The sequence below is a fragment of the Callorhinus ursinus genome, unplaced genomic scaffold (assembly GCF_003265705.2).
Source record: "Callorhinus ursinus isolate GAN/ISIS: 27379988/994484 unplaced genomic scaffold, GSC_fseal_2.0 scaffold50, whole genome shotgun sequence".
Classification (NCBI taxonomy): domain Eukaryota; kingdom Metazoa; phylum Chordata; class Mammalia; order Carnivora; family Otariidae; genus Callorhinus; species Callorhinus ursinus.
Window position 1 is genome coordinate 6,548,874 of NW_027397112.1, and position 24,568 is coordinate 6,573,441.

Genomic DNA, 24,568 nt, shown 5'->3' on the forward strand with positions numbered 1-24,568 from the left:
TTCACTCCTGCAGACAGGGAACCTCTCCCTGTGCCTTCACACGTTGCAGGGTTAGAATACCATATACAGCTCTGCTTGGTAGGGGAAAGACGTGAGCAGCCCCTTGTCCAGACCAGCCTCTTGGTTTGCAGAGCAGGAGACGGAATCAGAGAGAACGTTTGAGCTTCCCAAGATTGAAAAGCCGCTCATGGTGCAGCCAAGATAAGAATTCCACCCAGGGTGCTCCTGCCTCCCATGCTCCCCTCCCCGTGGCGCTTCTCCTTCGCAGAGAGGCTGGCATTAATTTCTTTGAAGTTGCAATTCTGCCCCAGCACTTCAAGATAGGAGTTGGTGAACACACCTCCTGTCAACGGCCCACCTTGTCAAGAAGCCCTTATATGGGCTGCATCGAGGTGGTGCACGATTTGGAACGTTAGCTTTGGAAATAGAAACCTAAACAGAATCCACATGTGTGAAGCAGCGGATTGTTCTTTCCTCATTGTGTGCATTATCCTGCTTCCCGTATCGAATCATAGCAAATATACGTTATTTGCGATGCTTTTTGCAATTTACTTCACCACGTTAAACACTAAAAAACACTCGTTTGAGCGTGAAGGGTCCACCTTGAAGGTTATGGAAGAGCCTCGTAGCATCCCGTCGAGGGTGTGTGAGGATGCCCCGTGGCCATGGCCCCTTTGGGAAGCCTGAAGGTACAAGGACAGTAGGGCTGGAACACCTACACAGAATCTTATGTTTGTATTCACGCAGGGTTCTCTTTAGGGTTTCTTTGGTTCACTGCGCTGAGACTATCTTTTTCTTCCTCCCTGTCTCACCCATGTAATGTCAGGTGGTAAGGAATGGCTTATCATGCCAAGTGTGTATTTGTTTTACTTAGAATAATATTTAAATATTTGAAGACTGGTTTAAAATCTCAAATACAAGTTCTTAAAAAAAAAAAAAAAGCAATGTGCTTAAGCCTTCTTGAAAAGATAGAGTTAACGAAGGGAAGAAATTTTATGAATTTCCTGTACTCGATCCACAGAGTCTCAGCCTTCCTGAATGGTAAGCTCGGACGGGCATAAGAAATTCCTTGGCAAAAAAATAGCCTCTGTTCAAAATTTGCATATAATTTGCCTCTGCATACATGAGATATTTATTAGCCTGTGCTTTGTATGCATTTACCTGTGTGAATTTTGGTAGTGTTAAATATTTGAAGCATGGAAGAGCAGGCCCAGGGGGATTTTGCTTCAGTTACGACTGGACAAATATCGCACGGATATTTTAAGGATATTGTCATTCACATGAAGCCTGTGTTATAAGGACATCTGCTAACAGTTCTCCGTGTCACCAAAAACGTTATAGCAAAGTATCGAGTTAGAGGGTAGCTCATTTTCACTTGTGCTCACACACCACAACACTGAGGAAGCGGTGGCTTGAGCCCATCTGTCAGCCTCACCCCTCGCTTTCCCGATTCCACAGCCTGTGACATGAATGTGCACAAGCAGTGTGTGATAAACGTGCCCAGCCTCTGCGGGATGGACCACACGGAGAAGCGGGGCCGGATCTACCTGAAGGCGGAGGTCACCGATGAGAAGCTCCATGTCACCGGTAAGGCGTGCTCACTACGCAGCTTCTCCGTGGGCATTCGGGTCGAGGCCAGGTTGATGCCGAGGCAGGGGCTCAACATTGTCCTTGGGGCCGCTCAGACTCAGAGCCACCGATTTCCCATGGACACGTCTCCCCAGAGACTGCTCTGTACACCGACCTCCCAGCTACTCCAGTAGAGTCCTAACTGCCCTGTGGGTTGGGGTCTGATGGCCTGGCCGGCGTGTTGTCCCCTGGTGCTGGGGGGTGGGGTGCGGTGGGGTGGGGGGGTGGGAAGCAGCGACGGACTGACGCCGTCGGTGGGGTCTGCTCTGTCCTCCGGGCCGGCAGCCAGGGCCCCAGCCTTACGCTCGTTCTCTTCTCTGCTGAGGCTCCCACCTGGTCAAAGTCCTGTATGGGGGGTCAGGGAGCATGCAGCTTGGGAGGAAATGACCAGAAAGCAGTATGCGGCAAGGGATTCGGAAGCAGAAAGTTAGAAGGCCTGTTGGCTAAACACTTCCCTGTTTTTTCTCTGCTATCAAGCTGCTGCTGTGGGCAGTATAATAGACCTCACGGGGGACCGGTCAGAGCTTAATGGTGAGGGGCAGAGCTCACTGCTAGGCAAGAATGCTCTGGCGAGAGTTTCTAAAGGCTCAGCCCTCGTTCATGTTGTTTCTGAATACAGCAAAGCACACTGGACCTGCGCCGTGCCTTCTCCCATAATAAAAGCCGCAACCATACATTGCTGCTTGAGTTTTCCACGGTCTTCTCTGAGCTTCGGGAAGCTCACAGTCCCAGACGCCCCAGGTCCTGTGGGGGCATATGGTACACGGACGAGGAAGGTCAGGTCCCATCCTGCAGCACAGTGAGGAGTGTTGTCCTGGGACCCGTATGCTTTTTGCCCCGCCATGGCCAAGAGTTGAACTCGATTCACGACTCTGTAGAATCAGCCTAGGAGACAGCACCCTTCACTGAGGTAGACATAGATCTTCCACACGTGAAAGCCAACGAATCTAACTTAGAGCAACAGTCTAGGCCAGCCGTCTTGAGAATCCATCTAAAGTGCTTTGCATAGATACGGCTCCGCCCTGTGGATATGAATCCAGCAAGAGTTTAGTAACAGTGGCAACAGCAGCCGACACGAGCAGTCCCCACAAAAGGGGCACTTTCTGAGCACGTTGCGTAGTTAACTTCTCTAAACCTAGCTGGAAGTTTACTTTATTATCCTTACTTTAGAGCTGAAGGCACCAAGAAATTATGTGGCTGGCCCAAAGTCAAGCAGGTGGTACATTTAATAGTTAAATGTTTAATTGCTAATAAGTAGAGATAGTATGGGTAAGAACTGGAACGTTGTCTTAGTTCTGGATGCTGTCGTAAATACTATAGACCGGGTGGCTTAAACACAGACATTTATTGATCACCGTTCTGGAAGCTGGGAAGTCTGCTGATTTGGTTCCTGGTGAAGACTCTCCTTTTTGGTTCGTAGGTGGTTGTCTAGCTGCATCCTCACTTGGGGATGGAAAGAGAGAGGAAGCAAGCGCTTTGGTGTGTCTTTTATAAGAGCACCAATCCCATCACAAGGGCCCCACTGTCAGGACTTAATTATTTCCCCAAGGCCCCATATTGAAGGGGCCAGGGGTTCCCATTACCTTAGGGGTTAGGGGCTCAACATACGAATTCTGGGAGGACACATAATTCAGTCCATAGCAAATCTATGTTTAAAATATGGTTGTTATTTGTGTGAAGGAAATGTAATCCTAAGTATGGAAAGCAAAACTCAAGGAGGTAACTAATAGGTAATCATTTGTATTAAACTTTTAATTTAGAGTAATTTTAGATTATCAGAATCAGAATTAACTTTGATGTAGTGAGAACACAAATATAAATAATAAACCATAACAAGTAGAGCTCATGGTACAAGTAAAAAAAAAAAAAATTTGGAAGTAGTACAGGGTTCCCTTCGCCCAGTCCTCCTGCCCCCAGTATTAATATTCCTTTATATCCATGGGGTAAGTATCAAGGTAGACACATTTTTATTTTTTTTTATTTTTTAAAGATTTTATTTATTTATTTGAGGGAGAGGAGTGAGAGAGAGCATGAGCTGGGGCTAGGGGCAGACAGCGCCCCCACCCCACCCCACCCTGAGCTGAGCAGGGAGCCCGGTGCAGGACTCGATCCCAGCACCCCAGGATCCTGACCTGAGCGAATGCAGTTGCTTAACCGACTGAGCCACCCAGGTGCCCCTCAAAGTAGATACATTTTTAAATAGTACCTGGAAAATTTGTAAAAAAAAAAAAAAAAAGTATCTGTGTACCTGTAGTTGTCACTAGAAATTATTTTAAAGAGCCAAAGAGAAGATATCAGACTTCTCTTAATCCAGTATGAAAAGACTGCCGGGGATACAAAGCAAAGCAGAAGCTGCCAACAACTCCCTCTCCTGCATGACTTGCCCAGCCTCCTAAACCAATAGTTCAGGCACAGATTTGTCGGGACGCACGTTTTCAATAACAATAGCTACCACGCATTGAGTACTTGGTATGTACTTACTGTTCATGAGACTGGACCTTTCTTTGTGCTAAGTGCTTTTTATTCCTTGTTTCATTGACCCCTCAAACAATGCCATAAAGTGCTATTATTATCCTCAATTTTGAGATGTGCAAGTGAGCTGAGAGAAAGGAAGACATTGTTCCAAGTTACAAGGTAGAAAGCGATGGTGCTGGAGCTTGAGTCCACGTCTGACCCTTGCTTTCAGTCCCGAGGCTGTGAACCTCCCCATTCTCTCATTAATTAAAGTCTTCTTTTGAATAAATAGCAAACCCATAAATATTCACCAAACCCCTGTTCAGCGCTCCACAGGTTCTGTGAGGGTACAGAAGGTCCCAGTGAGAGACTAAAACCAGGGGAGCATAAAAGGAACTCATGAAGGAATTAATGGACAATCCAAGTGCATGCAAAATTAAATGCTTGATTAGGTGGTGCTAAACGGTAATCATGGAGAAGGGAACTGAGAACCGCAGATATTTGAGAGGCAGAGGAAGAAGAGTCCCAGTAAAGGGCCCAGATGGAATGGCGGAAGCAGCCTGGCTTTAATGAGAATGCAGGTATAAACAATGAACCATAACGAGCAGAGCTTATGTCCAAATGCAAGTGATATCTTCGAAAATGCACTTAACCCCTGAGCAGCTGTGTTGATGGTTAGATTAGCTCAGCTCCATTTTACCTGTGCAGAATCACTCGAACGTAATTCCCAAAGTAAGGTAAATAAAAGTAAGTAAAAAGTAAAGTAAAACAGAAATCTTTTGAAATCAGAGATGAGTTTCCTTTCTAGATCAGTATAGTATTTATGGGAAAGGCCTCTGTTTTAGTGGTATATTTTTATTTTTTTGCCTCTGGGCAGTGGTGCTGATATCTGAACAGTGTCATTTTTATTTCTTTCAATATGCGATTTTAATAGGTTTTCTACATTCTTGGTGCTTTTTTATTTGGTGTTTGGAGGAACGGTAAAAAAAAAAAATTCCCTCATGGGAACAAATTTTCAATTTAATGTTATAAGTAAATGGAAGAAATATCATGCTTTACAGCTGCTCCAGGAACACATGTCTCCCACAAATAGATTATTCTGCAGAGGAGTCTCATTTTTCTCAAATACTCTGGGTGGTTAATTTGGCTTGGAAATTGAAGTTCTCCTGCGAGTTCTGAGGGGGAGGGGAAGGCTCGGGGCAGGATCTGAGGCTCCTTGCAGCAGATGGGTCTGCCTTCTAGGGCGGTTTGCAATTTGGTGCCCGAGTCTCACCACCCCAGCCATCGAGACTGGTCGTCATGGTGTTGTGATGAAGCAATAATATTCCCTCTGTGTGTTTTTCCATCTTGTGAGCGTAGAGCCTACACAGTCAAGGCGATGAGACTCAGCTTTGGGTAACAATCATTGATTCTTCGATTCACCCACTCATTATACACTTATTGAGCATGTCTTCGGCTCTCTCAAGGTGCCAAGGAAGCAAAGATAATTAAGACATGGCCCTTATTGTGGAATGTGTGGTCTTTGTGGGGTGGGGGGGCAGTAGGGGGATGGATTAAGACATAAAAAAGGGACGACCGGGTGCGTATGCCAGGTGCCTTTATTTATTTTTCTTTTTTTTTATTATGTTATGTTAGTCACTATACAATACATCATTAGTTTTTGATGTGGTGATCCACAATTCATTGTTTTGCCAGGTACCTTTAAGTGCGGGGGGAGCTGGGGTGAGAGGTGCATCACCTACCCTGCGGAAGCTGCAGACGGCTCCGTGTAGCCAGTGACAGGGAAGCTGGGAGGACATTTCAGATAAAGATGCAACGCCGGGGAAGGGCATGGTGTGTTTAGGAAGCTCGCACAGCCCAGGACTCAAGGAATTTGGAGTGTGAGGTGGAGGGAGAGCCGGAGCGAAATTTCTTTCCATTTTCAAGGAATCCGGGCTATAGTCCTCATAGTTCACAGATTGTATGGTTCTTAGGGGTCATGTAGTAAGCTTAAATATCTCTTTTTCAAACAGGAGGATCTTAAGTTCCAATCGGTTGTGTTTGCAAGGATAGAGCATCAGTCTCCTAGCCTGAACCCGGGCCTCACCTCGAGGTTCACAGTGACCCTTGACTTTTCTTTGTCACTGCTGGGAAAGGGGGCAGAGCAGGTAGCCCACTACTGATTGCCTAAAAGCTTTATAGGGATGCTTTTCCCAATGGCAGACAGGCTTGTGGAATATAATAATTAGTGTGGGGCTGCCAGCAAGGAGCCGGACCTAGCTGCTTGCTTAAAGGAAAAGGTATTACTCAGAGGTAATTTCTATGAAATAAAATCTTGGCTGTGGGGTTTGGATCAAGCTCGGGCACATGGCAGGTGATGCAGCTGATGTAGCTGGTCTGTGGGTTGGGATAGAGGAGGTCGGCAAGAAGCTGCTTACCTCGAGTATGTCTGGATTGTCCATTATTGGGGATACTACATTTGATCATCTAGTTAGTTCAGGTATTTTCATCAGATCCCTCCACTACAAGGGTGCCCTTTTCTGTTTATAAATAATAAGGAATCTGGGTGTCATACTTGGAGACCAGCAACCTTCCACCCAGTGGTTTTAGCATCCATGGATGGGTTGTAATCAATTATTACATTGATGGTTGCACAATGTGACTTTCTAATTCTGTAGTTCCTTCTGTGATAATTTTCTGGCATTCATCTGAAAGAAAAACTTTTCCTTTACCTCTCTCCTACATTTTTTTAAAGTGGGCTCCACACTGAGCGTGGAGCCCAATGGGGCTTGAACTCATGACCCTGACATCAAGACCTGAGCAGAGATCAAGAGTCAGATGCTTAACCGACTGAGCCACCCAGGGTCCCCTCCCCTACATTTTTTAAAGTAGCAATTTGGGCTCATGAATTCTTTCCTACTGTCAATTTATGTTCAGATTGTTCAAAATACAGCCAGTGGGAGCCCCTTCAAACTGGCTCTGTGTCCTTTTGACATAACCCGTCAGGTTTTTTGCTTGTTTGTTTGTTTGTTTTTTCTTTTTAGCACTTCATTTCTTTCTGGAACAGAAGAGCCCACCTTGCACTTAATATCTCGGAGTAGCCCTGGGTATTTTTTTTTTTAACTGGGAAATAAGAATCCGTGATCTGGGTGCTGGGGTGCTCATTGCTTCCAGGGTGCTACTCTTTCTCAGCTCTTGCAGTAGACAGAGGTAATGACTCCACACTGGTGCTTCCAGTTCTGATCGTAGCTCAGACTGAAACGGTAGACCTCCTAATGTGATGTAATAGAAGGCACATGATATTGCCTATCAAGTATTCTTGCCAAAATCTTATAACCTGAATCTAATCATGAGAGGGGGAGGGGGAAGCAGATAAATCCAGATATTGGGACATGCTGCTTGTTAACCAGTCTGGACTTTTCAAAAATGCCACCGTCCCAAGAAACAAAAACACTGTCCCAAGAAACAAAAACGGTTCTTGAGTAAAGGAATGCGGAGAAATGGCAACCAAGTGCAACCTGTAATACTTGATTGGATCCTGGATCTAAAAAAGACAACTATACAGGGCTTTGGGTGACAGTGGGGGGCTGAGGTGGGGAATGTGAATCTGGATGGTATTTTAGATGTTTTTATATCAGTGTGAAATTTCTGGATGGTAATGGCGATGTGCTTTTGAAGGGCAGTGCTGATGTCTGCAACTCACCTACAAATGGTTTGGTAAAAACAAAACAAAAACAAAACTGAAAATACACGTACGTACGACACAGAAAGCTTGTGTGGCATAATGTTCATAGTGAATCTAAAATGGATGGATGGATGGATAGATGAATGGATGGATAGATCGATCGATTGATTGATCAAGAATCTAGGTGAAGGGTATATAGGTATTTGATGTACTGTTCTTTCCACTACACTGTTGGTTTGGTTTGAAATTGTTTAAACCAAACCTCCAGAATTCAGGCAATGATAAATTGGAACTTTTTATTGCTGTCTGTAGAGATCACTCTCAGCTAGAAGGAAGCCCCAAGGTGAGCTAACATCAGAGCTCCCGATGGGGATGGTAGTGGACTGCCAACCAGTCAAAACACAAGCAGCAAATGTGGAAAAGGAGACATGAGAGCAAACCAGAGAAGCTGCTGGTGTTTCTTGAGTGCCTAGGTCCTATGAGAAGAGAACCCAACATCCACTTCAGTACCTTCTGTGTACCCGGCCCTGGTTGGGAGCCTTTCTATATATTAATGTTGTGATATATTCATCACAGCAATGTTTCAAGAAAAGGGCTATCATTATCGTCATTGTGTAACCAAGGAAGCAGACTGGAAGAGCTCCCAGGCCTGCCCAAGGTCACACAGCTGCTAAGTGGAGAACACTCCACCCCCAGCGCCCAGGCACGCGCCTCCCACTCTCTCCCGCAGCCGACCCCTGGCCCTGCCGAAGGAAGCTTGTATGCTAGCACAGATGTGGCCCATACTGGTGCTCGGGTGTTTGCAATTTCACATTTCCGTCCTGCAGTTAACAGGTGAGACTGCTCTGTGCTGGTCCTGCGGCCCCCGTAATTACTACGGGGCCGTTGACACCCTTGCAAGTGAGGGTCAGTCTCATTCCCCCAGCCTCCATCCCCCAGGGCTTAGATAATGGCTGGAAATAAACATGGCAGCAGGAGGGGTGCCTGGGTGGCTCAGTTGGTTAAGCGACTGCCTTCGGCTCAGGTCGTGATCCTGGGGTCCCGGGATCGAGTCCCGCATCGGGCTCCCTGCTCAGCAGGGAGTGTGCTTCTCCCTCTGACACTCCCCCCTCTCATGCTCTCTCTCTCTAATTCTCTCTCTCTCTAATTCTCTCTCTCTCACATAAATAAATAAAGTCTTTAAAACAAAGAAACATGGCAGCAGGGAATCTGGGCTGAAAAAGAATTAAAGTGGGCAAAGAAGGATGGAAACAAATACCCCCTCGGGATGTGTTCTGATGGTGCACGAGTCGGCCAGACGTGGGTCCTGCCCCCGGCCTTTCTCACTCTGCCACCCCCAGCATTTCCTTACTGGCTCTGGTTCTTTCCTGTTGCAGACCCATCCTCCCTCTCCCAGTCCCACAGTCTTGGAAGAACCCATCTCTGGCAGTTACCTGCCTTGAGTTTGCTGGTGCTTAACATTTACAAAAGAGTTTGCAAAAGAAAACAGGCACAATCTCTAAGCTAAAAACGAGTAGTAGCATGATTATACCAGAAGAGCGCCCACAGGTTGCCCCATTCCAATGGGTATGCTTCTTGGCATGTTTTCAAGGAATTTATCTACTTTGTCTTCTTCCTTGATGGGTGATTCCTAAACATCAGGTGTCCCATGTCTGTGTGTCACCCCTTTAGCAGCCAGTACCTTGCCTGCCCCCCAGGTCTTATTCCTGATGCCTCACCCCCACCCCTTGACACTCTGTTCCAATTGTCAAGAAAGCTATGTGCTGTTTGCCCAGTGGGCAGGCTATTTCCCACCTCCTCACCTTTGTTTATGCCGTGTCCCCCACTCCCTCGGGAATATCTTTTTTTCTTTTTAATCTTTAAATTTTTTATTGTTATGTTAATCACCATACATTACATCATTAGTTTTTGATGTAGTGTTCCATGATTCATTGTTTGTGCGTAACACCTAGTGCTCCACGCAGAACGTGCCCTCTTTAATACCCATCACCAGGCTAACCCATCCCCCCACCCCCCTCCCCTCTAGAACCCTCAGTTTGTTTTTCAGAGTCCATCTGAAGATTAATCTCAAGAAACAAACTGAGGGTTGCTGGAGTGGTGGGGGGTGGGAGGGATGGGGTGGCTGGGTGATAGACATTGGGGGGGTATGTGCTATGGTGAGCGTTGTGAATTGTGCAAGACTGTTGAATCACAGATCTGTACCTCTGAAACAAATAATGCAACATATGTTAAGAAAAAAGAAAAAGAAGAAGATAGCAGGAGGGGAAGAATGAAGGGGAGTAAGTCAGAGGGGGAGACGAACCATGAGAGACGATGGACTCTGAAAAACAAACTGAGGGTTCTAGAGGGGAGGGAGGTGGGGGGTTGGGTTAGCCTGGTGATGGGTATTAAAGAAGGCACGGTCTGCGTGGAGCACTGGGTGTTACGCACAAACAATGAATCATGGAACACTACATCAAAAACTAATGATGTAATGTATGGTGATTAACATAACAATAAAAAATTTTAAAAAATTCCTCATATCAGTGAGGTCATATGATACATGTCTTTCTCTGATTGACTTATTTCACTCAGCATAACACCCTCCAGTTCCATCCACGTTGTTGCAAATGGCAAGATCTCATAGCTCTTGATGGCTGTATAATATTCCATTGTATATATATACCACATCTTCTCTATCCATTCGTCTGTCAATGGACATCTTGGCTCTTTCCACAGTTTGGCTCTTGTGGACATTGCTGCTATAAACATTGGGGTGCATGTACTCGGGAACATCTTTTTAACACTCTGCTCCAGATACCTTCAGGAAGCCTCTCCTCGAATTTTATAGCTTACCTAAAATCGACCACATTTCCCGCCACACCATTTATAATGTCTGTAATATGATTTCATGTATGTTTATCTGCATGTTAATGTCCCTCTAGCAGACCGTCAGCCCTTCCAGGACAGAGATGGTGTCTTACCTCTCATATCCGGCCCAGCACCTCGAATTTGTGCCCTAGTGTGTTTGTTGAGCAGATTATGATGATAGAAGTCTCTAGTAGGCACAGAATTTAAAAATTCACTTGGCTTTATACCACGTACTCTTATATCAGGTCCAAGCAACTCTTCCCATTTTGGCCTTATGTCTGGGTCAAGTTAAAATGATCCTAATTTGTGAAGCCATGTGATTTCTGGGATCCTTCAGAAAAACACGTATCAGCCAAGAAAGAGGTTCATCCTCTCCAAAGACACACATCATTATTTACATCCCGACTGTGGTACCTCATTCTGGCTGGTCTATGGCCAAGCTTAATGTCAAGTGCGTCCTAACTAGCAGCCGGCTCTCTTGCCGGGTTCTCTGTGCAGTGGCTCAGACATAGGTTTCCACGCAGGCTGCTTAGTCACCGGATATCCATGGGAGGCAGCAAGACTGAGGCAAAGGGCAAAATCCGTATGGCATTTTCTTAATGCAGTGTGTGCCTTTGTCTTAAAATACGCTGGTATCCAAGCTCAGAGTGACGTGGCTTCTGTGTCTCCTGCTTAAGATGATCTTAAGCCCCTGGATTCTTGACAGGGACCTCAGTCATCCAGTCACTTTGGCATCAATGGTTCCTGCCATGAAAATGCATTTTTTTAAAATTTTTTTTATGTTATGTTAGTCACCATAAAATACATCATTAGTTTTTGATGTGGGGATCCATGATTCATTGTTTTCGTATAACACCTGGTGCTCCATGCAGTACGTGCCCTCCTTAATACCCATCACCGAGCCAACCAATCCCCCCTCCCCCTCCCCTCTAAAACCCTCAGTTTGTTTCTCAGAGTCCACAGTCTCTCATGGTTCATCTCTCCCTCCAATTCCCCCCCCCTTTCTTTTCCTTCCTTCTCCTAATGTCCTCCATGCTGTTCCGTATGTTCCACAAATAAGTGAAACCATCTGATAATTGACGTTCTCTGCTTGACTTATTTCACTTAGCATCATCTCCTCCAGTCCCATCCATGTTGATGTAAAAGTTGGGTATTCATCCTTCCTGATGGCTGAGTAATATTCCATCGTATATACGGACCACATAATCTTTAAAATTGACAAGGCAAGAAACAACAGATGTTGGAGAGGTTGTGGAGAAAGGGGAACCGTCTTACACTGTTGGTGGGAATGCAAGTTGGTACAGCCACTTTGGAAAACAGTGTGGAGATGCCTCGGAAAATTAAAAATACAGCTACCCTATGACCCAGCAATTGCACTCCAGGGTATTTACCCCAAAGACACAGATGTAGTGAAAAGAAGGGCCATATGCACCCCAATGTTCATAGCAGCACTGTCTGCAAAGAGCCGAGATGCCCTTCAACAGATGAAAATGCATTCTTTTTTTTTTTTTTTTTTGGATTCTTAAAGATGGGGTTTGAACGCCTGCATTCCTGGGAAGAGAGTGGGGGAAGGAAAAAAAAAAACAATTCTGGGGCTTCTTTCAAGATCACTCCATTAGCATACAGGGACATTGACCTTGACTGAGCGGGTGTCATTCTTGTGCAGGATTTTAATTGCTTCTAATTATAGGATTATCATTTAAGCACAAGATTAATTGCCATAAAATTATTGCAGGGAACTTGATCTTCTAGAAAGTAAATGTATTCACCAAGTGAAGAATCTCTCAGAAGCTTGCAGATGATGTCTTTTTAATCACGTCATGGAAACTTTTTTTTTTAACTCTTTGAGGGGGAGGGGAGATGTTAAGGGAATCAAAGAATAGCAGATAAATGCCCCCTTGGGATTCCTCCCACCGCCCCACCAAAAGGTTGGAAAACTTGAGCATTCAGTGTTCATTTGGTTCACCAGTGGAAATGTCCCAAAATAAATGCAGAGATTTTTCCTCCTTTGATCCATTTCATCTTCACAGGTGGATAAGAGTTGTCCACTAAAAAGCGAGAAGAGGCAGATGCTGCCTTTCCGTCCCTTCCAGACGCTAACATTCTTTTTCAAATGTTTTGAATCTCCAGTTCATGTGTATACACCTGCTCTGGTTATTAGCACCAAAATGGTGCTGAGAAACATCAGTGTTCATCTCAGCTTCTAGGCATTTCCACTTGGAAAAAAAATGCAGATTTCCTGAGAAAATAGGAGTTAAGTTAGCTCCTAGGGTTCTTCTAAAATATCCCCATTTGAATAAGGTAGGGAATGGCCACCTGCGGAAGGTCTGCACCAGAGTGTCCCCCTACGGGGGACTATCTCAACTGAGGAGAACAGTAGCTGTGTGTTACCACCCATTTTCCTTGGCAGTTAATGCAAGTTTTGTGGTTAATTAAAGACAGTCAGGGTCCTTTTTAAAACCAAGTCAAGCCTTTTTTCCTAGAATAATGAAGCAAGAACAGATGCAAGGCAAACTTCCTATAAAAGTGTTCAAGGTGGGGGTGCTGAATTTGGGGTAAGTTACATTGAAGAAAGTGTCGCTTCACCAGCTTCGACCCACTGGAGGCAGGGAATGTAATCAAAAGCAGTGCCTACTTTGCTGAACACCCAGTGGGAAGGTGGCAGGCGGAGGACTCTTGTTCTGGAAAATACCACACTGACATCTCCTTCCCCTTGAGTCGCTCTTGCCTGCAGCCAACCACGGCGGAAGCGAAGGGTGGGCAGGATGTGGTTTTTTGGCTTTGTATTGCTGCTCTCAGTTCATGGGCTGCCTGGGTGGGTACCTGCAGAAGAACTCTTGAGGGTAGTTATCTGCCCACAAGGCCAGAACGTGTGTGCACCACGCATTTTAACCAGCACAGTGCAGCCTCATAGGTCTTACTAATACCCGGCTTCTCTGGATGACCCTGAAGCCTATTTCAGTCCCCTAACCCCCTCTCCCATGAGAGCAGGGACTCCAAAATCCTTAAAACTTTGAACTTCTGAAGGAGGATACCCATTACAATTTTGGAAAAAAAAATCTCAGCACACATTAAATGACTAACTCTCCATGAAGAAAGGGTACAGGGGGCCTGTGTTTAGAAGATAAGAAAAGTGATCTGGCTTTAGAAGAAACTGTGCTCTTGGCTTTTATGGTCCGATCGATTGGGATTGACTCCCAGCTCCACCTCTAACTAATGCTCAGTAAACATTAGGGCTTGTTTCTCTATGAAGAGTTTTGCTGTGGTCACATTTAAGTTATACAGTTCAATGAATCAGCGTATGTCATTTATTGACATTGACACATTAATTCTTTCTGTAGGGACTTGTTCATGACATAACTAGAACCACCGGAGGACTCCAGCCACAGCCAGGAAAACCTAACCCCAGATGTTGTTTGCTTTTCCTTTACCATGCCTACCAAGCAGGACCCAGGAACACCCTGGAACCTGCACTTTGAGAATGGAAAGAGCTCTGTGAATGGAACGGTTGTGTATGAAGCTGAAAATATTAACCCTAAAGATTCTAATATGCTGTCACCTTGTCCTCAGCTCCCTAGGTTTTGCTTTTCTCATATGCAAGTCCATACAAAGGCACATAACTGCATCAACTCCAAGGGTCCCTGCAGCTCTGGTGTTCTGCTGGGGAGTATCATTTCAGAGAGAAAGAGCTGATTGCCGGGGCCAACCAGCATGTTCCCTCTTGGTGAGCTGACAGAACTGAGGGCTCCAGCAAGTCTGTAGCTGGATGAGGTTTGAGAAGCGTTGGGCGTGGTGACTTTCAGACAAGTTTGAATAGCAGATGCCTTCCAGCGACATCTTAGTTAGAGTGATATTCCCATGAACCAGAGCTCCTCTGGTTAATGGGGAGAGGATGTGTCCCCCATGTCCCTCCTCCTCCTCAACCCACAGAGAGACGGGGGGACAGTTTCAGAACCACCAGTGTGGCCCAACCTCTTTGTTCTAAAGGTGAAAAAAACAGGGCTTAGAGAGGGACCGTGACTGCTAGGTGTAGGGTATCTGGGGTTGTAAGGGACAAAACCAAACTTCAGCCCACTCATGGAGAAGGAATTATTAAAAGAAATCTGGGATATCTGCTAGAACTCAAGGGTGGGAAGGCTGTGGGCCCCGGACGCAACTAGAAGCAGGGGCTGGCTTTCTCGTGGCCCCTCTTCTATCTACGAACTACTGTCATTCATCCCTTTCATAGCTAGTTGGACTCTCCCCACATTGCAGAAAACATGGCCCTGGATGGTTCTCCAGCTTTGTCTCTTATTTCTTCATGTCTCCCACTGTGTCAGGCACAATCCTAGGTCCCAGGAAAGGGATCCTTCGGCTCACTGTGGGCCTTGTGCCCACTCTGGACCCCTTGACTACGGCACAGGGTCATAGAAGAAGGTGGACCAAGGTGGGGGAAGGGCATTTTGCGGGAACAGGAGGTGGTGCTTAGCAGACAAGATGATAAGTAATGCAGTACGACCCTAAGCTGGCAGCCAGGGTTATGCAGAAAGTTGCTTTGGGAGTAGGAATGGGAGCCACCCAGGCTCCTGCTTTCTGCGTTGGTCCCTTTTCCCTTCAACCACATTGCACACCCACAAAGTGACTGAAGAGCAGCCGCAGTGTCTAAGCTTCTGTACAGAAGTTGGACATGACTCAGAAGTCCCTTTTGAACAAAACGGATTCCCAACCTGGCCAGTTTCCAGAAACAGCTAAGGAGAAAGGAAAAATGGATTTGGCTCTATTTGTCCGGTCCAGCCACCCAACACATTAACTGGCTCTCTTGTTTGGAAGCTGTGAAACAGCACACCAGCTTCCCAGAGTAAATGGTGCTGATGGGGAAGAGGCTTAGGGATGGCGGTACCCCCAGGAAGCAGCGTTCTTTGAATGGGGCCCCCGTTAGGCAGAAACAAGTGCCAGGGAGGTGGAGACCGTTGATTAGGGCCTGGGAACTGGGCACTGTGAACTGCGTGGCCCAGAATGACTCTCCCCCAGGCAGCTTTGTCTGCAGGCTGTGTGGCTTACTTGGTCCCGGAGGCTCTGTGCCTGCCACCCCCAGAGCTTTGCTTTCAGGAGCATTTCCAGCTGTGAGAATGAACTAGTTGGCAATATGCTAACAACACCTCTAGATTCTTAGCCTCTCTGCTGGGGGCAGCGGGGGGGGGGGGCTGCCTGGCTTCCATTCAGCAAGAGAAAGACAAAAAAGCAAGGTACATTTTATCCATGAATTATCACATTAGTCTCTCCCATGGTTGGAAAATTGGTGTGTCTCCTGCTTGGTTTTTCAGCTGTGGTGATTATGCTCAGAATGGTAGGTCCCCTCTCTACTCTGTCCTCCCTAAAGCACTTAGATCTCAAATGCCCACCTCTCGAGGCCCTCCTGAGGAATGGCATCTTCATCCTGCGGCTCGTCTTTGACTTGTGGGCCCTACAGCACTGGCTGGCTTCCTGCTGAATCTCTGCACTTGGCAGTCTTTCCTATTTCCTGCCTTAGCCCCATGGCACTGCAGTTATACAAGCAGCTTGGTTATTTTACTGGACGAAAAGTCTTCACCCAAGAGACTCAGCCCCCAATCTTTTCCAGAATTAATTTAGTCCCATGCTAGGTTTGATACATGTGGTCACATCGGAATGGTCCCCCTTGACAGATGGACCCAGTCAGAGAGATCCCAGAACTTCTAGCTTTTCCACGGAAAAATCTCTTAGCCCTGACATCACAAGTTTAATTAATATTTATTTGCAGCTTTGTATTTTCAGACTAAAGACTGCAGTGATGTAACAGATAGGCGGGAAAAAATGGTGTATTATATTTTAGCTCCCTCTCCAAAGACTCTAGAGACAAAAGCTAATAGTCTCTTATTTGCATGAACCCCCAATAGCTCCCTTTTTATTGTTATAAAAAAATATCCCTCAGAATCAGCTTTGACCCCTTTTTTGGTAATCACGAATGTATGGGACGATCACTGATCCTGCAGGGTTGGGATGAGCCCTAGGATGGAACTGTCCGTTCCTCTCCTGGCAGCTAGTGGAGGAAGTCCGGCCTCACATGTGGACTGTTGCCGTCTACCCAGGCATCCTGCGTGATGCTCAGCCAGCACATTCCTCGCAGGGAAGTCCAGCAAAGGCCACCAGGTGATGGGGCTCTCTGGGGCTTCTAGCAAGAACAAATTCCTGCTCGTCCCCGGCCTCAAAGGTTTCTGCACCCAGCTCCTTGTATAAAGGGGCTAGAAGGCTGATCTCATTTGGTTTTGTCTCTTGAAGGTTCAGCTACTTTGGGGGAGGGAAAAAAAATAACCAATAAACATTTTTGTCTTTGTCTGCCACACTGATGTGAATGCTTATGATTTTATTAGCAGCTGCCTTGGAGCCAGGCCTGATTTAATTTAATTTAATCTCCTAGGTTATTTTCAGTTCAGCTCAGTCTATTTTAGGCACAGATGAAGGAGAAGTAATCAGACTGAGGGGGTGGAGGAGGGAGGGGCAGGGGGTACCTTCCGTTCCCCTCCCTAGTTACTCAAGCTTAAGCCTGCTTGAGAGAAATGACTTGGTGGAGACAGGTCAGCCCGACCAGCTTCTCGTTCTTACCCTCTTCATCTCTGGTATCGTCTTATTCCTCTGAGAAAAGCATCATATCAGCTGGGGCGGGGAGGGGGGGCGATGATAATTATGCAGCTCCATACAAATGGAGTCATTTTCTCTAGTGTCAGGAGAGAACTGAGTAATGGCACCTTCCTCTGTCCCTCCCCTTCTCCTCTTAGCAAACTACATTTGTCATCATATCATTGTAGTTCTTCCTCTCTGGAGCGCTTTGATGCTCTGGGTTTGGGAGTTGGGGAGGCAGGATGCCAGGGTCTCCCCGTTTGACGGGTGTCTGAAGGTCAGCACGTTAGCCAGAAGCTCCCTCAGCAAGACCCGGAACCAGAAGCCTCGCGACCTGGAGCTTACATGCCAGCCGTGAGCCCAGGGGCAGCCTCCCCAAGGCTACCCCATCCGTCCCTACTCCAGGAGGGCCCCGAGGGTGTGCATCTGGTTTGGTACCAACAGTGATCCAGAGCAAGAGAGACCTCACCCAGTTTTATATGCTATCTCTGGAGATGGAAAGTTCTATCCCCACTGCAGTGTTGCTCCCAAGCACCCAAGACCCTTATGTTCACTTATTTACTTGTTTACTCTGCAGAATCCCCACACTTAGAAGGGTGCCTGGCACATGATAAGTCTCAGTGAGTGTCCACAGGATGGCTGGTTTTTTCCTGGATGACACTGATGATAACAGTAGTTAAGCAGTACTCCTTATTTTGTGCCAAGCACCATGCCAGTAGTTTTACCTGTACAAGCTCATTTAATATCATTGTTCCTAGGGAGTGATATTCTTCTTCTCTCGAGTTTATAGAAGAGGAAATGGCTTAGGGAATTTCAGGGACTTGCCCGGTGACAAGGTAGAGCTGGAACTTGAGTCCTGGAAGAGTATTTTCACTCGGTGTCCTGGGAGTTTCCATGAGAACAGGACCGAAAGGTTTGTGTGCCAACTGATGGATCACTTGTGTGAGGGTTGGTTCAGAACCTTCCCCGCATAGCTTGCAGAGTGGAGCTGCCCCGAGAGGGAGCATTGCTTGGTTTGGAGCTGAGTATAGGAATGATCGGGAGGTGGGGGGTGTCTCTGGTGAGCCAAGTACCCTCCGTGACTCATTAAAGTCAGTCCAGTGGGCCTGTAACCGCTTCTCCGTGCCAGGTTTCTCAAAGCACAATGCTCTTCAGTATGCAGATTACCGCTCCCACCTCAGGTGTCCTGACCCCAATTCTCCAACAGTGGAACCTGCAAATCTCTATCACGAATGAGTTTTCCCGGGTGATTCTCATGCACAATAACATTTGAGAACTACAGCTCTGGGTATTTCAAGCTCCGGTCTTGTAGGAGATTAGATCTACTTAAAACCAAAAACAGCGTCTATATGTTTGGGATGGGGTTGGGGGTAAGGTATTAAAACCAGAGCACCCCATTACCCAGAACAGAAGTACATGTGGAAATAGGGTAACATCTCAAGGCAGGGGAGGGGATGCAGCTAATTCTGGCCTTCCATTTTGAATGCCGCAAGATTCACTTGTACCATTCAGCGGCAGCCAGGGCCCCAGAGACCAGAGCCAATGTGGTCTCCAGGAACGTGCACCAAGATGCCAGCTTGTTAATTTATAGGGAAAAATAAAACTGTCTGTGTGTCTGCCGGTTTCATCATAGCAGCCTCTGTAGTCCAGTTAAGACACCCACGAAGGCAAATCATAATGAACCCATTTTATTGATTTCCCATGTGAAACACTGTCCCGTAGACCACAGATAGCACAAATCCACTGCGGGGGAATGCCCTCTTTCCCTGTAAACAGTCCCCAGGGGACCCAGAACACTGCCAAGTGAACGTGGAATTATAATGGAATCGGATAAACGTTTAAAGTCATCAGGCTAGGGGCGCCTGGGTGGCTCAGTCGTTGAGCGTCTGCCTTTGGCTCAGGTCATGATCCCAGGGTCCTGGGATCGAGTCCAGCATCGGGCTCCCTGCTCGGCAGGAAGCCTGCTTCTCCCTCTCCTACTCCCCCTGCTTGTGTTGCTGCTCTCGCTGTGTGTCTCTCTCTCTGTCAAATAAATAAATAAAATCTTTAAAAAAATAAAAATAAAGTCATCAGGCTAAGATTTCACATTTATCTCAAGGCAGAGGTGGCTGTGCGTCTGGGCCCAGAAGCGCTTGAGGTTAAACACCCAGACACTGGTCCCCAGACCAGTCTCACACTCTAGATGTCCACCTCAGTGCCTCTGCTCTGGCTCTCTTGTTTGGATTTAGTCCTGCTGGACACAGGCTGGTCTTAGAAGCCCAGGAAGCCTCCGTCTCCTTGAGCGGATTTTGCCAAGCCCTGCCGTGAGCCAGTATGGATGGAGCCTGGAGTTTGTTCCTTCCCAAAGAAGACTCTCGCTCCCCTAATGTCTTTGTCTTTGAGGGAGGAGAATCCCTTTATTATGTCTCCACGTTTTAACAAGTCTTTAATTCCTTATGGAAATATCTTCCCTGAAATCTGATTCCCTGTTTTTCAGATGATCTGTACGGAGTAACTCCAAGTAATAGACGAGCCATGTTATTCTTAGAGCAAGTTCTTAGCTTCTGTTCTGTGGATATACCCCCCGCCCCAAGGCGGCTCCAGGGGAGTCATGTGCAGAATTTTGTGGCTACCTTCTGGGAGGGAGGGAAGCCATAGCCATCATCTCCAACACATCCTATGATCCCCCGGAATTTAGGACTTCTAGGATGAGGGGCAGTGTGCCTATGCAGTATGCAGACCAGGAACATAGAACTTGGGACATAGTTGTACCGTGAAAACAAAGGCATCAATATGTGCTATGAAAAATCAGTTTGCAGGCAGCCGATGTTCGAAGTAGGAGGAATCTTCGAGATTTCCTAGGCCAACCAATCCCATTGCTTTCCGGACAGATTACATGTTCCACTGGAGATTGCCCAAGGAAGTGAGCGGCAGGCAGGGCTGGCTGGAGACACCCTCCCCTCTGCTCTCCCCCGGCCTCCACTGCCCTTCAGGTTCTGTCTGGAGTGTCTAAAGGTTTAATTAACATCAAAGCTGGAGGTGAAATGGCCAAGAAGATGATACAGAATTGAGTTCAACAGCCCCAGCCTTGGCCTGCAAAGGGCAGACCCCAGTGGGGGTCTTCCTCCTACTTCGAACATCAGCTGCCTGCAAACTGATTTTTCATAGCACATATCGATGCCTTTGTTTTCATGGTACAACTGTGTCCCAAGTTCTATGTTCCTGGTCTGCATACTGCATAGGCACACTGCCCCTCATCCTAGAAGTCCTAAATTCGGGGGGATCATAGGATGTGTTAGAGATGATGGCTATGGCTTCCCTCCCTCCCAGAAGGTAGATACAAAGCACGTGGAAAAGCTTCCCACGGAGTGACAAGGGGACAGCCTGGAAGCAGGAGTAGAGTGTTTGCCAGAAGAAATGATGCTGAGCAGCTTACATTCAAACCCAGAGATGCCAAGAGGAACTTACCCCTCTTTCCATTAACCAGGCTTTCTAGGAACAGTGGCATTCCAAGATCTGCTTAAGAAATCAGTAGATTTCTTTTTTTATATATAAATTTTTAAAAAGATTTTATTTATTTATTTGACAGAGAGAGACATAGCGAGAGAGGGAACACAAGCAAGGGGGGGAGCGGGAGAGGGAGAAGCAGGCTTCCCGCTGAGCAGGGAACCCGATCGGGGCTCGATCCCAGGACTCTGAGACCATGACCTGAGCCGAAGGCAGACGCTTAACGACTGAGCCACCCAGGCTCCCCAGGAATCAGTAGATTTCTGCAGTGAATTAAGGTACCCAGCTGAAATGCAGTCTCTCTTGTGTCCCTCTGGAACGTTAGGGAGACCTAGAAAAAGACAGAAACCCACAGCTGTGACTGACGAACCACTTCAATCTTAGAGAAGTTTCTGCAGACTATTAGCCTGATGAGTCTGCATTAAAAAAAACAAAAAACAAAAAACTATCAGTGGTCTGGCTATACTTGGTGCATGATATAGAGCAAAGTCCGGTGCACCTGAAGGAAAACAGGAAGATTCTTTATGTCTCCCTTTGCTCAGAGAAGCAGGGTCTTCTGCAGTCAAAAAAAAAAAAGACCCTGGGAGGCAGCCCTTTGATTTCAGGGAACCAAAATCCGGTTCTCTCTTATCAGCCCACACAGCATACCTTCCAAAAGAAGAAAGGATTGGCCATAGGAAAGGACTGATCTTGGTGGATTATGTCCCGAGGCTCATGAACCCCATGTGTGAAGCATAGTGGATACGTGTGGAAATACAAAGAACCTCAATGTCAGTGGAATGTTAACTTTAAATAGACGCCATGGACTCAGTGTACTTGTGACTATCATGCACGGTGAAAGGATGTGACCTCACCTGGGCCCAGCACCCACACGCTGATACGGGTTAGGAGCCAGCCACATCCATTTGAGTGCCGGGCTGGTTTTGAGGGAAGAGAGCTCACCAGTATCCAAGTAGACAGTGGACAGAGCCAGTGGGGAATCTAAACATAGCATCTGTTGGCAAACACCAAGTCTGGATATATCTTTCCCCATATATCCCTCTGAATATTGAAAATGAGTAAGGAAAGAAAACCTACACATAGTATGTAACCCATGTAAAATATATACTGAGGGAGCGCCTGGGTGGCTCAGTCGTTGGGCATCTGCCTTCGGCTCAGGTCATGATCCCGGGGTCCTGGGATCGAGCCCCGCATCGGGCTCCCTGCTCCGCGGGAAGCCTGCTTCTCCCTCTGCCCACTCCCCCTGCTGTGTTCCCTCTCTCGCTGTGCCTCTCTCTGTCAAATAAATAAAATCTTTAAAAAAAATTTTTTTTAATTTTTAATATATATTGAGGAATAAAGGAAAGGGAATATCATGGAGAACATACTTACAGGTAAATTGCAGAGGGGACAAGGTCTACAAAACGTTTCAGAAAGCTGTGTATATACTTCTGTAGAACGCAAGAACGCAGCATCTCTGGAAAACGAGAACAGGAAGCCATTTGAGCGCATCGGTTGAGACGCAAAGAAGATGAGACTTTTTATTTTTTCATGACAAGATGTATACAAAGAGGTAGACGAGATGAAGGGAGATGGGCAAGTAAGAAATGCCTGCAAACACACTTAAATCGTACTAACATGATTAAAATCATCACGGAACAGTGAAGAGCAGAGGTGGCTTTGTAGAGAATCACATCAGTGCTGTGAAAGAATCCTGAGGAGCTCTTCCAGAATTCAGGCAAAAGGACAAAATGAATGAGGGGTAGGGCAATAAAGTGGAAAACTGAGAACAGATGACCCGAGAATCATAGCGTTGTCCCAAGGATGAAAGAAGAAACATTGAAACTGGAAGCAATCATTCCGTATGATAGGAACAAATTTATGGAGCATTCAAGCTAAAGGGAATGAACCCTATCCCAGCATAATTAATGGAAGAAAGTCTACAGCTAGGAATGTTCTGGAACATTCTTTTTTTTTTCTTCTTCAAGTTTTTATTTAAATGCCAGTTAGTGAACATACAGTGTAATATTAGTTTCAGGTGTAGAATTTAGTGATTCATCCATTCTAGAACATTCTTTTTTTTGTTTCCATTCTAGAACATTATTAATCACAAAGCGAACAAATACCCTTCCTTCAGGATACATAGGTTACATGTAAGAAAACAATAACTAGGTTGGCATTAGACTTCTCACTGTATGCAGGACAAAACTTGAGGAGGAAAGGAAGCATCACTTTTAGAGCTTGAAGAAAGAGAGTTTGTTGTCCTAGAATTTCTCACCCAGCCAAACTGCCGTTCACAGGGCCCTTCTCAGATATGGGAGGGCTAAGAACATACATCCCCCACGCGCCTTTCTCGAAAGTCATTTAAAGCAAGCTAAAGAGGACTGCAAGATGAAGTAATATTAAAAGTTTGGCATTGCGGTAGTCCTAATAACATGGTGACAAGTAGTAAGCATTAAAATCTGTTGAACGTAAAACATAAAAAATAATTATTGACAACTGTCCATCATACACTACAATTCTCGGAAAAGATGAATGCAAACAAAACACAGTGTAACAAAAGAAAGAAAGCAAATGACAAGCAAGCAGTGACAACAGAAGTGAAGCCACACACAACAGGTAGTAGGCAGTTCGGTGTGGAGGTTAAGGATATACTGGAATCTCGGGCACCTAGCTGGCTCAGTCAGTAGAGTGTGTGACTCTTAATCTTGGGGTCGTGAGTTGAAGCCCCACCTTGGGCGTGGAACCTACTTAAAAAATAAAATAGGGGCACCTGGGTGGCTCAGATGGTTAAGCGTCTGTGTTCGGCTCAGATCATGGTCCCAGGGTCCTGGGATCGAGCCCCGCGTTGGGCTCCCTGCTCAGCGGGGAGTCTGCTTCTCCCTCTCCCTCTCCCTCTCCCCCTGCTCATGCTATCTCTCTCTCTCTCTCTCTGTCTCAAATGAATAAATAAAATCTTTAAAATAATAAATAAATAAATACAATACAATACAGGAATTTGGCTGCCTGTGTTTTGCCCCCTGCCCAAGCTGGGTAACCTTGTGGTAGGTACCCCTTCATCCCTCCAAATCTCTGCTTCCCCGTCGATAAACTATGGATACCGACTTATTATGGGGGTTAGTTAATGTGTTCAAAGTTCTTAGCATTTCCTCGGGCACATACTTGTGCTTACAAATATTAGGGATCAAGTACCAGCTTTAAACTGCCCATAGTTTTGAGATTGGGTTTTTTTTTTTAAATAAAACTTCAGCTATATTAATAAGAGGTATACTTTGTAGGAGAAGGAAAAAATCTTTTTCTGTCCTTCCAGATTCTTGGCTGGGGCTCTATTAACAAAAGACAGGTTAACAAGGAAAAAAACATGCACACTTATTAAATGTAAATTTTTCATGACACGGGAGCCTTCCTAAGGAAATACCCAAGGAACAGTTAAACCTGAGTATTCTGTACTAGGTTGGATAAAAAGTGCAAAGTCGTAAGAAAATAGAACAGAAGGATATAAGCTGAGTAAAGTAACCCTGGGGCTGGCAGAGGGACTTAGTAAGGGCTATTCATTTGAGTCCCTCCCGGGGTCCCTCTGTCTTCCGAGATGAGGATGCTCCTTTCCTCCAGGTGTAAAGGAAGTCACCTCTCCTATGAGAGTCGTATGACCTGCTGCGGGGGAAGTTGAGAGAGTCCTTTCCCCCTCCATTTCTCAAATTCCTTCAGGTTAAAATACTCAATATGCCAAGGTGTCATATTTTAGGGTCGCATGCCCTGAACTCCATCAACCTAAAGCAAAATGATTCATAAGCCAACGAGTAAGGTACAAACAGGCAGAGCTTTATTAGATGAACAGCAAAAAGCAGCCGAAGTGAAATTGCCCTGAGTCATTAAACTATGCACCTGGTT

The 24,568-nt window shown here is 46.1% G+C and overlaps 1 protein-coding gene across 3 annotated transcripts in view; it reads left to right on the forward strand.

Moving 5' to 3' along the window:
* Nucleotides 1–24,568, forward strand: part of PRKCA (protein kinase C alpha) — a 399,658-nt gene that overhangs the window by 267,602 nt on the left and 107,488 nt on the right. For 2 of the 3 annotated variants that reach the window (XM_025889888.2, XM_025889887.2), the window contains exon 5: nt 1,459–1,587. The exons of the other annotated variant lie outside the window; for it this stretch is intronic. In XM_025889888.2, coding sequence (XP_025745673.1) covers nt 1,459–1,587 — 129 coding nt within the window. The remainder of the gene's footprint in view (nt 1–1,458; nt 1,588–24,568) is intronic. 3 annotated transcript variants of the gene reach the window in all.